This window comes from Pistacia vera, unplaced genomic scaffold, assembly GCF_008641045.1.
Source record: "Pistacia vera cultivar Batoury unplaced genomic scaffold, PisVer_v2 Contig497, whole genome shotgun sequence".
NCBI classification, from domain to species: domain Eukaryota; kingdom Viridiplantae; phylum Streptophyta; class Magnoliopsida; order Sapindales; family Anacardiaceae; genus Pistacia; species Pistacia vera.
In genome coordinates, this window is record NW_022196331.1 from 413,520 (window position 1) to 426,540 (window position 13,021).

Genomic DNA, 13,021 nt, shown 5'->3' on the forward strand with positions numbered 1-13,021 from the left:
TAGATCTAACCTGGTAGCGTTACCGAGCCAGTAAGGAAGTATGATCCTTTTAAGATTCCTCCTCCAGTTTCCACAGTACTTGAGCCATTATCGCTCTTCCATTAATTTGCACATCTCATTTCCATGTACTCTATTATTGACCATTGTCAATCTAGATCCAACAGCCAAAAATAAATAAATAAATGAATTACATAAAATAAAGTAACCCAAAATGATTTTTCAAGCAACTAGTTCTGACTCCTGATCCATGTGATGAGGCAAAGGCAGAACTTGAAAACAATCAGTTTGAAACTCAGAACTCTTAACCTTGAAAACCTTTTAAAATTAGAAAGAGCAATTGGGATTTAATTTGGGGAATAATTATACATTTCTTAAGAGAATCTTAAATTGTATTGTCATCCAATATTGACTCGATACACATTGTTTGAAACCATTTTACAGAAAGAAACAAGCGACGGATTTATGAAGGAGGAAAAGCGCAGAACAAGGGCAAATTAGATGAACTCACCTAGTTCTCTTCGATTGATCTGTAATGAGATCTGTGAGGAACTTTAAATTATAAACACATTCGGGAATTTAACTGAGGGAGATGACAAATAGCAATTACACCAGATTTTTATAGTCTAATTGAGAAGTTAGGTACCGTACAACAAACATGCCCAACGATTTAAGCAGCAGCAGATTGCTCTAATGCGCCCCAGAAGAATTCAAACCTTGAGCTTCAACAACGGAACAAATTTTACAAACACTTTTGGCATTGTATCGTTAAACGAGTGCAGGTCTTATTTTAGTCCACCAGAACCTCAACTTCCATCTTCAAATCTGAGTTTCCAAGTATCTGCATGCATTGCGGGGCAAATTTTCATTTATTCCATATGCACTGAAATATGGAAGTACAATAATGTCGTGAAAGTTATGATATTACGAGGATGTTTCCCAAAAACACTTTGTATATGACTCATGAATGCTGGTTTTCCTTAAAGGCCTGTTCCCTAGTGCAGATAACCTGTTTGCTTACATTAAGATGATATTAATTAGAACAACTTCACACAGTGTTCATGAACTTAATGAGGCCTTAAGATTCAGGAAAATCACAAGATTTCTCCATCACATTTCTTCATCAACAGTCAACATAATCACATCCCGTAACTTACACTAACTTCCATAGTTTTATGTATATCAATGTCAAATACCATTCACGGTAATGTGGTTTTAAAGTTTGCATTTCTAGAACAAGCCAAAGATACAAATGCTTCTTTACTTCACCATCAAAATTCCTGACTCAGATAACTAGACAAACTCTTGATGAACACTAGCCCAAAGGGCAGGAAGACATTATATGAAACTCAAAAGCATGTCTTAGAATTAATAAAAATAAAAATAAAAAATAGAAGGAAATTTTTGTATGAGTTTGTTCCTACAAGAGGATTTTATTGATAGAAAAAAGTGTATAGGAAAAGAAAATGAAAACCCAGGTAACGAAGAGTACATAAGCGAGCCAAAAAGAAAATGATAACATTCTAGAAATCATGTTACTCTCTGTACAAATCCTAATAAAAAAATAAAGGAAAATTAAACCATCTATGCTGCAAGCATGTCAAAGTAGTTGCAATTAAATGTCATAGTACCTTAACAAAGTCCGATAAAACTATTAAGGAATCCTTTGTGTAGCTTGCTTCCTCAAGAACACGCGTCAGAACTTGCTGCACAAAACACAAATGCACATCTACTTCAAGGCATAACTCTGATTTAGCCTCAACAATCATGCTACTTGGTCATCATGAGTTAGATATAAGAGGGAGGCTGTTATAATGTCACTCAGGCAGAATTCAAAATCTTAGCATAAAAAGGTGCTACCAATAGATGAGTTAAACATTGCCTAATTAGATACTAAAACCATGAATATATAGTCTTCTATAATTGAAGATCTGAAATAATGAAATCCTCCACAAACTAAACCTCATGCAACTATATCACTCTACAGAATCACAGAAACTTTTAAAATCATAAACTTCGGTAAGTAACTGAAAGTGCAAAGAAGATTGAGAATAACCAACCTCTCTTTGTTGCTCGGATATAAAATTTCCAGTCAAATCACGCAAAACATCCAGCATATCATTAAATGTAACTTTCCCATTTCCATCTGAATCATACACCTTGAATATAACTACAATATAAGCAAACACCAAAAATGAACGAAAAATTAATGGTTATGCGAAAAAAAAAAAATGATAATAATAATAATCTAAATCTTATTAACTTAACCAAAAACTGAATCATAAATAAACCCTTACATTCAATTTTCTGTTGCAAACTCGCACGTGGACTGAATGCAGACAAAAATGCCACAAAATCCTTAAAATTCAATCCATCTAGCATCCTCAACAACCTCTGATCATCCAATTAACACAAACTAACAATAAATCCATCATTTCAAAAAAAAAAAAAAAATACAAATACAATTAACGTGTGCATTTTCACACATTAAAATATGCCTTAAATCAATTGTTTTTATGTTCTTATCTGTTTGGTTTAAAACTAAAAATAATTTACAAAAGCTAAGATATAATCCAACCTCTAAATTGCATCTCAGTTCTTCTAATCTCTAAAAATGCATTCAAAACACTGTCCAGACTCAAAAAATATAGCACCAGATTTACACTAATAACTAAAATTACATCTGAAAACTATTTTTTACAAATATTACAACTTCCACAAATTTTTTATCAGATTTTTTTTGAAGGGAAAAATATAAACACGCACAAACATAATTCACTTAATTAGAAGAAGTGGACTGAATGCAGACAAAAACGCCACAAATTCCTTGAATCAATCCGTCTACCATCCTCAACAACCTCTGATTATTCAAATAACAAAAACTACTAATAAATTCATCATTTCTCACAAACAATACACATATTCTCACATACACATAAATACATGAAGAGAAATCTTAAAATAAGCCCTAAAATTTCACTTGTTTTGATGCTCTTTATCTGTTTTGTTTATGAACTTATACTAATTTCCAAAAACTAACATATAATCCAAACTCTAAACCGTATCTCAGTTCTTCTAATCTCTAAAAATGCATTCAATTTAATATTCAAACACTGTTTTAGACTCGAAAAATATAGCACTATATCTACAGTAATACCTAAAATTATTAATTATATATGAAAACTATTTTTCACAAATATTACAACCTCCATAAAATTTATAACTTCAGCGTACATACAAGAGAGAGAGGATTGACGGCGAATTCAGGAACGTTGAGGAACTCTTCACCAGAGATAAAACCGCCATTACTGCGATCCAGCTGGCAAAACCTCTGGTACAACGACACAATCTCCTGCTGCGAAACTGATCAAAGAAACGTTCATAAAAAAAAATCAGTCGAAAAATCAAAATTCAAAACCAACGGCTCGTGAAGAAACAAACAACTGAATTAATTAAGAGTTCAAGATTGATTATTAATTGTTACACGTGTTGTTGCAGTGGCTTTGGACTTCTTCGATGTCGTATTGAGTGAGCATGGAGGAGGTGTTACCCATTGCGTGGCGGCCGGAGGGAGGGGGAGGAATCGACTGCAACGAGACGTCGGGGAGTTTTTACTGAGGATTTGGATGAGAAAGTTTGTTCATTGACACGACCGAGGTTGTCTAGTTAGGCGAAAGAGGTTTTGAGTTTTTGGGGGGCGAGTGCCAGACTGCCAGTGTACGGAATATTTCGGAGGGTTCTGTTTGGATGCTTGGTTATATTACTCCGACTTAGAATAAGAATTGTCAACTCCACGTCAAAAACTACATGGCGGATAGAAATCATTTGTTTTTTAATGAACTTTTAATAATTTTTTACATTTTTATTTTAGGGTAACATAGAACTTATAAATAAATAAATAAAATGAGACTATCAACCAAAATTCCCATGAAGACGGTCATCTGCGTGTCTTATAATGATATAATTATGATTTTACGATAAATTTAAAAGAGAGTGATCAAGATCACAATTAAAGGATAAAATCGTAATTCGTGTGATACCTCTCGAATATAAATAAAACCTCGAAAGTAACCCTAAACTGAATATATTTGTTATCACATTATTGAATATCTACCTACTAAAATCCAATACATTTAAGAAACTATAAATTGACACTAACATCATAACGACACGCCAACAAATATCACTTGGTATATTAGTTTTATTATTTTCAGTAGTATTTTTGAAATATTATTAGTAAGTAGAGTTAGGTGATTATTAGGAGGTAGAATTTAAAAATTAACAAAAAACCCTCTAAATTTGTTAATTTAACTAAACACTCAAATATATACAAATTTTGTAAAATGAAAAAAAACATCCCCACCCACCACAGTTGCCAGATTCCAGCCACCATTTTTGGAATCTGGTGTTACGGCCACGACCGGCCAGATCCGACCAGTCTTGCGTCGATTTGGCCAGATCTGGCAACTATGGGTTAGGTAGGGGTGTTTTTGTTAATTTATAAAAAAAATTTGTGGGTGTTTTTGTTAATTAATAAACTTAGGGGGTTTAAACAATTTTTTAATTAGGATATGATTTTGAAAATAGGGAAACAAACACGCATTTGTGTTTGGAATAAGGATAGAATAGTGGTGAAATAATGAAACAAACGCAGCAATATCCCGCGCTTGTTTGTTTATATTTGCAAGTATCAAAAGCTTTTTTTCTCAACGGTGAGACTTCATCTTTGGGTCTATATCCACTATTATCTCCAACCTTAAAATCTAAGATTTGGTCTAACTCATTCTAACACAAATACAATTGAACGACACTCCTAAAAATTGAAATTAATAAATATCATATCTTTAATAAACCTTAATTAAAAATATAAATTTCTAGATAAAATTAATATAACAATGATTCATATCACACTTTTTTATAACAACGATAATTATAATATGATAAAACATTATGTTTAAAATAAAACAAAATACATCCTCGTTATATTTTATGAAATTATACTTATACATACCTTAAAGATTTAATAATATTTACCTATTAAAGAAAAATATATTTAAATATATAATTATTAATTAAAAAATATTTCGCCGTCATCACGAGTCGGGCATTTAATTTTTTATTAAATAAAAAAATGACTTATTTTCAGGTGTGGATAGGCTATTCCTGCAGCCAAACATCACTCAAATACATTTTAGAAGCAAGCACTCAAGTCATCTTGTTCGAGCAAACACAATAGCGCACCTGCGACTCAAAGTCCTCCAGACTTCTAACAAACATGGTAAGTTCAAAATTTCCTTATACCCTCTATTTATTTCTCCATCGCTTTGTTGAATGTACTTTTAGAATGAAGAAAGCGCTTCAATTCCTGTGGTATTTAGTGTTAGTAATAGCTGAATGTAAAATATGCAATCAATAAGTAATTGTTACATGGGTGAAAGAGAACGAGCTGATTGTTACTTTTTGATGCATTTGGTGATGGATCATGAAGCAAATTTTTTGACTTTTCCTTTTCTTAATGTGTTCATTGCTTAGAAGGAGCTAGTTGAAGGTGGCTTTGTAAAAAGCTTGAATTTTTTATTTATTTTTTTTGTATTTATATGAGAGTTGAGACCGAAAATTTTGTGGGGGTTTTAGATTAGAAGGTGGGTTTATTTGACCAACAAGATATGTTAATGGGAAATGGGTTTATTTGACCAACAAGGCATGTTAATGGCAAAATTGCAAATTTAGCTGGAGAAAGATTTGCTGTCATGTTACATTTGTAATAGTTAATGTTGTAGAAGCGATATTCAAAGACGGTTGGTTGTAAGATCATTGACTGTTAATGATTTGACATTTTTTGTTACAAATGTTTTTGACCTCTATTTGTGTTGAGCGGTTAGTAAGTTATGTATTACATAATGTGAAATTAGATTTATGAATGGGAAAGATAAGTCATGTTAGTCTATTTGATTCTGGTGTCATTCTGCAGGCTATGTATATTCGTGTTAAACGTAGTAAGACGACTTACTTTATCCAGTGCGATCCAACGGAGACTATTGTGGACATTAAGCAGAAATTGCATGCCCTCATCGACCAACCAGTTAATGATCAGCGTTTGATTTTGGTGGGGAGTGGAGAAGTATTAGAGGATTCAAAGACTTTGGCAGATCAGAAGGTATAAATTTAACAATTCGCATGTTCCTTATTTGTTTTTCATGTTGTATGCTGACGAGAGAATTAGCACTCTGATCTTTATTGCTGTAATTTTTTTTGTTCTCATGGAGATTTTAGATATTATACTATTATCCATTTGGGATTTCAAATGATCTTGAATAGTAAAATAAAATTTCCACTTGTTTTCAGGTCGAGAATGATGCTGTTGTGGCCCTGACTTTGAGAAAAGGTTATCTTTCCTATCCTTTGTTTTCTAGTTTGTTCTGTTTTAGTCATTATAGGGAACTTTTAAGGCTATCTATTTTTGGTTGGACTATGTTGTAGGGATGTTTGGAACTGTTATTTTCTTAGCGTGCATGAAATGATATATATATTTCTACTCTATTGTTTATCCTTCATCTTCCTCTAGATTAGTGTTTTGCTGACTCTGTTTTCCCCACACTGAGCTGCATTTCTTTTCCACTCTCTCTCTCTTTCTCACTCTCATACTAGGAATTATAATTTTCTTGCTGTGATAACAAGTTCTACTTCTCCTTCAATATGCACTATTAAGCCTGAGATTCTTGATTTCACTATGCAAACAAACCTTTCGATTAGTGTGATAGTACTTGATCATGGTCTTTCCTTTCATTTGTCTAAATTGTGAATTTTTGTTTCAGTTCTACCCTAATCCCGTGGTATCTTTAAACTTCAACTTCTAAATCTTAGTGACTTGGTACCCCTCTTGTAAGATAGGCTTTGTTGTTGTTTTAACCTCTGTTCAAAGATCATCTTGGATTAACTCGTCATATGTTGTTGTGGTAGGTTTTCAAATCTCTGTTTCACAAATTACAGTTTCTTAACCTTGGATTCTTATCTATTTTAGCAGAAGCGATACAACATAAACTTTCCCTTTTGAGTTGTATGGATTCTTGTATAAACTGTCTTATGATATTTACTTATGATCAGCATGTAATTTATATGGTTGTTTACAATTAGGCTATTAGTAGTCTGGGGACACAAGAAAAAGCTATACATCATGTTGCTGAAATTGGTCAAAAGCTGCACCTGCATCTCAATTTGGTTAAACAAAATGCGCTAGAATCATAAATTCTTGACAGAGTTAAGCTTTGCCTTTTAGTGCAGTATATTATATGTCTTCTCCACAAATAGCACATACATATATCAGTATGAGAACATAGTTGGGAAAAGTTTCTGGACGTTTCATTTAAAGCCATGATACATTGAGTTACCCCAAATATCAAAAGTTTAAGAAGAAGGCAAATACGCGATCAATAGTTTTTAAACTTTTTTCTTACTTCTAGTTTGTACTATTGAGTATTGAGATAATTATTTCTGAACTTTCTTCTTTTGTTCATTCAGATGACAACGAGTTTGAAGATGTCAATATTGTTCAGCCAAACGATTTCTACCAGTCTCGTGATGCAGATGGAGGCAACTGGTGATTCTAGGACCTTGGTCAGAAAAAAAAACTTGCTGGATTATGCCTATAACTTGTGTTGACACATATTTCTGTTGAAGTTGAAGTTGAGTTGTAATGTTGAAATCTGAAGTTTCATTTCATTTTGTACTGATGGATTAAACAGACGTGGCGTAGTGTAATTACATAAGCTCCGCCTGATAGGAAATAACTCAACAGGAATGAGCACAAAACTCTTAATTGGGGCTATATGCACCCTCAAATGTACTGAAATTTTAACTTCTTTTTAGATAAATTTGGTATTTAAATGGGTCTGTACAGAAAACCCAAAATTTGGTCAAGGGTATCTTGAGTTATGGGATGTGTGGCCTGTAAAATTTTGATGGGGTAGATTTTGACAAACATACACAAGGTTTAGTGTGAAACTCAGTTCCACTACTTTCAAAAAGTGACGGTTTCCTCCATAAAAAGAATTTAGACAATTTTAATATGGGATATTAACCCTAACATACATATACATTCCCAAACTGGACTATTATTTTGGTAAGAAATTTACAGAGGCAATATAGAGATATCCAAATGACATTTATCAAAATTTACCTATCTAATAGTTCAGGGGTTAATTGATTAAGGACATCTATATTCTATCATATGATGAGCAATCTATAATAACATTCAAATGCCAAGAGTATTTCAATTTCGATTTTAAATATTAATAACCAATATATCAAACCATCTATATAATTAATTTGTAAATATAGTATTACTCGTAAAATTAGTGAGGTGAGGTAAGAAGTGTAGCTATACAATTTGGGAGAGTCCTCATTCGGATTGAGCCTATATGGATTGTTTGGAAAAATAGATTCTCGAAAAAATCGTCTTCTAATGATGTTTTGAAGAAGCTTTCTTCAGGTTGTCTCCACCATAGAAAATTTGCTGCTTCTATCCATAGGAAATGGATCAGGGTCAGGATCATACCTCAAAGAACATATGATGGATCTGCTTTAGAACTTTGAGTACGAATCCAAGCGTACCATCAAGCTCACACTCGTCCCTCCTCAACTCTGACAATGATTTAAATTTGTTGTTGAATTGGTGGCAACTTGAAGCGAAGAAATGATATCTTTCCATGAGAATCAAATTATCCTTATGCTTCTTCCATGCCTAAAATAAAGACAGCAACACATAGGATGATCAATTTTTTAAATAAAATATGACAATTAATTATATTGCTGATATAAATACATTTACATTTTCTGTGTCATCAAGGATCACAACAGCGTTTTCATGACCCAGCACAACATCCAGACCTTTTTCATGTCTTTGAGTACCATCGTCTCGTGAAATCATTCTAGTGCCAAAGTACACCCTACTAGGATCAAGCAGCTTAGCCATTTGTAACGCATGGTCTATCACCCATCGTGTATATGTACATTTGGAACATATTACTTGCTTCTTTCAAAAATGTTTGAACAAACGGCCTCAAACTTGGTCATCATATGTATAGAATCCAACATGAAGAGGCTGCCTCCCGAAACATCTATCCATTCAAAATATTAAGAAAAAATTCAATAAAATTGTTTATAACAACATCAAATGTGGAGATTGTATAGGCTTGTCTCAAGCAATAACTGAAAAGCTTATCTTCCTTGATATAAACTGCATGTGACTAAATAAGAATCAAAGTACATAACTTAAATTCAGTTGCAAGGTATACTAAAGAGATAATCAATAATCACTTAAATTCAGGTGCAAGGTATACTAAAGAGATAATCAATAATCTAGTTCAGTTGATTATGCTGAGTATAATAATGCTTTTTATGTGATTGAATCAACAGTATTTTGGTTATTTTCCAAACTTGCTGCACTCACCAACTAAATGTATGCCCACGGGGACCCTTTTTACTATAATCAATACATAAGCTTACCATCTTCTGTCCTTTCAGCCTGTTACTTGTTAGTTCTATTATAGCAAACCAAAATCAAAGTTCGTAGTTTGGCATTCAAGATATGAACTACAAAAGAAAAATAAAAGTACACTAGCACTCAGCCAAATATCAAAAAAACAATGACATAAAAGCAAGAAAACAATTTCCAAGCAAGCCAACAAATGAGATAGGCAACAATCACATACCCTGCAGAGGATGTGTTTGAATCTTCAGATATTCCTCCTGTGGAGTCAAACGAATTATCTCAGTTGAATTGAGCAGTGTATGATCAAGGTTGAGTACCAAGTAAAGCTTTTAATTTCGTGATAAATTTTTCATGTCCTCGATGTGCAATCTAACGACATCATCGTTTCCCAGCCTTAAACCCTACAATTACAATTGTTTCCCACACATTATCACTACAAGAGCAAATTACAAATATACTGCTAGTATAGTATCAACAAACCCAAAAAAAAAAAAAAAGATAAGTATAACAACCTTATGTATATACCCCCAATGGCACACCCAAATCCTTTTCCAACCTCTGCCCACAAACACAACACATCCCTCCGAAATATCCTTCGTCTCTACATACATGCCTCTTCAACACATTCATTGGTTCCCATGAGTGGAACTTTTTTGCCCTTTTCTTTGCTTCACCGTCCAACAACTCATCCAGGACTGCCACAAAGTCATCAGTGTCAGTCTCAGTGCTGGACAAGTTTGCGGCTAAATCCTTCATATTGTCAGCCGTCTGAAATCACAAGATTCTTTTTAATAAATATATATAAAAAAACAAAAAACTCTGTAAAGGATAAAATATACAATACCAAGCAATTGATAAATGATACAAACATAGCAATAATCTATTGAAAAAACAAACCCTGTATGAGCTCAATCAATCAAGCCTCTCCATATTCATAACTCTTAAGCAATTGTTAATCATGCTCCTCTCAGATCAGCCTCACGGGAACCTAACACCAGAAGACTACCTTTCAGAACTATACTACGATATTGAAAATTTCGATCAAGTCCCAAAATTCCTAATAATAAACCAAAATCCTCGACACGATTTGTTCCAAATGCTTTTAAAGAACACATTTCAACCAATTCCCAAAAAATATAAATGTGTATTAAATTAGAACTTCTAACTAAGTATTAAAAAAAAAGTCATATAAGCAAAAAATCTCAAATCGCCTTCATAACGAGACATATGATTATCACTATAAATAAGAAACAGACTTCCAACTGTGGTGATTAATACTGTAATAGAAGAATGTATAATTTTCAATATAGAATTCGAAATATATAGAATATTCTTATTCAATTCTGTATACTGTACAATCTATGATAATAGAATAGATTCATAAAATTAGTTTAGAGAAAACAAAAACATTTCTCAAATATGAAAAAAAAAAAAAATCTTATTATCGAATTAAGAATACGACATTTATTATAACCTGATCTTATTATCGCCGAACTTCGCTTCTGATGTCTCTCTAAGTCTCTATTTCGTTACCTTCTACTACCGATCTTCTCTTGGTGCTCACTTCGCTTGTTTCGTTGAGCTCGCTTTATTTCGCTTTCTTTTAAAAAAAAAAAAAAAAAAATGAACAGCAGCCAAATACTTTTAAATGAGAGTAATCAGGGATGCTTTCAGCAAGAACAATTGATAAATATGTCGAAATTCTAGATGTCGCTATATTCTAGCAATCAATCGTTAAATAAGTCACAGAAACAACCTACCGCCACAGCCCACGGAAGAAAATGGCGAAAGAGAGAATGCGCTCCCGAGTCCCGAGAGTGTTCGAGGGAGATTTTGAAATTAAAATCTGGACGTCAGTACCCCGAGTCCCATTTCCTGTTATAACTCAGTAACTGACTCTCTTACTATTACTAAAAGGAAAACGTTATACTCACAAACTTTTCTCCCATAACCTAGACGTGATAACTTGTAATAGATCAGCTTATAATAGATCTTACATGATAAATTGTAATTGACCAATTATAAGTTATTACATCGGGATTATGAGAGAAAGTTTATGAGAAGAGATTATACGTGTAACATTATTCTTACTAGAATTAGAAGGAACAATAAAAGAGCAGAAAAGGAGAAAAAAAAAAAAAAACAATAATGTTAGAGCTACATTACAAAGATTTCTTGTTTAAAGTGATGTGATAAGAGATGAATATAATCAAAAGTCAAACTCATTATATTTACTCTTCCATTCATCTTCTATCACATCACTCAATACAAGAAATCTTTGTAAAATTCTGCCCCCCCCCCCCCCCAAAAAAAAAGGTGAAGAAAATGTGATTCAGGGGGGTTTTTATACTTCCCTAAACCCTTGGAGGCGAAAAAATATCTATCAGGGGGGTTGAGAATTAAAACCCTATTTATAAGTGACAATTAGGGGTGAGCAATTCTGGGTACCCTATATTTTCCAGAGGAATCGGAACCGCACAATGCAGGTTCTAAAAAAAAGGAACCGGAACGGCACAGTGCAGGTTCTTAAATTCAAGGAATCAGAATCTAAAATGCAGGTTCCGGTTACTTTCTCGGGTACCTTATACAAAATCAATCACCCCCTATTAGTTTAAAAAATGACAAAAATACCTTAAAAGTTTGCAAATACACCCCTAACAAATTTTGATTACCCATTCATTTGTGTCTAATGTAACTCATAACCTGTAATCTCTAGGCAACATTTGAATTCAATCAATTAAGAATGTTTATAATGTAATATAGTAATGTTGTAATTAATTAAGTAATTATTAAATTATAATGTAATGTTATAATTAATTAAGTGATCATATTATAATGTAATATTATAATTATTTAAGTAGTTATTTAACAATAATGTAATGTTATAATCAATTAAATTTCTAATAATTTAATTAATTACTTATGTTTAATGTTTATACTGTAATATTATAATTAATTAAATTTTTAATCATTTAATTAAGTATTGTAATATTGTTTATAATAGAATGTTATAATTAATTAAGTAATCATACTATAAATTTATAATGTAATGTTATAATTAATAAAATTCTAATCATTTAATTAAGTATTGTGTAAATTAGCAAATTACTAATGTTTATAATATAATGTTATAATGAATTAAGTAATCATACTATAAAATCTATAATTTAATATTGTAATTAATTAAATTTCTAATCATTTAATTAATATACTAATGTTTATAATGGAATGTTATAATTGATTAAGTAATCATATTATAAATATATAAGTTAATGTTATAATTAATTAAATTTTTAATCATTTAATTAAGTAATGTAATAATGTAGTAAATTACTAATGTTTATAATGTAATATTATAAATTTATAACTAATTATATAATCATTTAACTATATAATGCTATAATTAATTAAGTGATCATAATATAATGTAATATAATAATGTTATAATTTAATTAAGTAATTATTTAACTATAATGTAATGCTTAATTAATTAAATTTTTGATCATTTAATTAAGTAATCATTTATTTATAATA

General features: G+C 31.7%; 2 protein-coding genes and 1 pseudogene across 3 annotated transcripts; 1 reads left to right on the forward strand and 2 right to left on the reverse strand.

Annotated features, from left to right (window-relative positions):
- Positions 1-348: 348 nt before the first annotated feature.
- LOC116105324 (calcineurin subunit B-like) lies at positions 349-3,726 on the reverse strand. 2 transcript variants are annotated; one of them, XM_031391760.1, is made up of 6 exons: positions 3,548-3,726; positions 3,236-3,360; positions 2,295-2,391; positions 2,058-2,167; positions 1,629-1,703; positions 349-838 (listed from the first exon to the last, which is right to left on the reverse strand). In XM_031391760.1, exons 1-6 carry the CDS (start codon positions 3,549-3,551, stop codon positions 788-790), a joined length of 462 nt encoding a protein of 153 aa, XP_031247620.1. In that variant the 5' UTR covers positions 3,552-3,726; the 3' UTR covers positions 349-787. The 2 variants fall into 2 exon arrangements, with proteins under 2 accessions (XP_031247620.1, XP_031247619.1); XM_031391759.1 differs by having other exon boundaries at positions 3,482-3,725.
- A 1,450-nt stretch (positions 3,727-5,176) lies between these two features.
- Positions 5,177-7,846, forward strand: LOC116105327. The gene is made up of 4 exons (XM_031391765.1): positions 5,177-5,275; positions 5,969-6,154; positions 6,343-6,382; positions 7,516-7,846. The coding sequence occupies exons 1-4, from the start codon at positions 5,273-5,275 to the stop codon at positions 7,596-7,598; spliced, it is 312 nt and encodes a 103-aa protein (XP_031247625.1). The 5' UTR covers positions 5,177-5,272; the 3' UTR covers positions 7,599-7,846.
- A 465-nt stretch (positions 7,847-8,311) lies between these two features.
- Positions 8,312-11,334, reverse strand: LOC116105329 (annotated as a pseudogene).
- Positions 11,335-13,021: the final 1,687 nt, after the last annotated feature.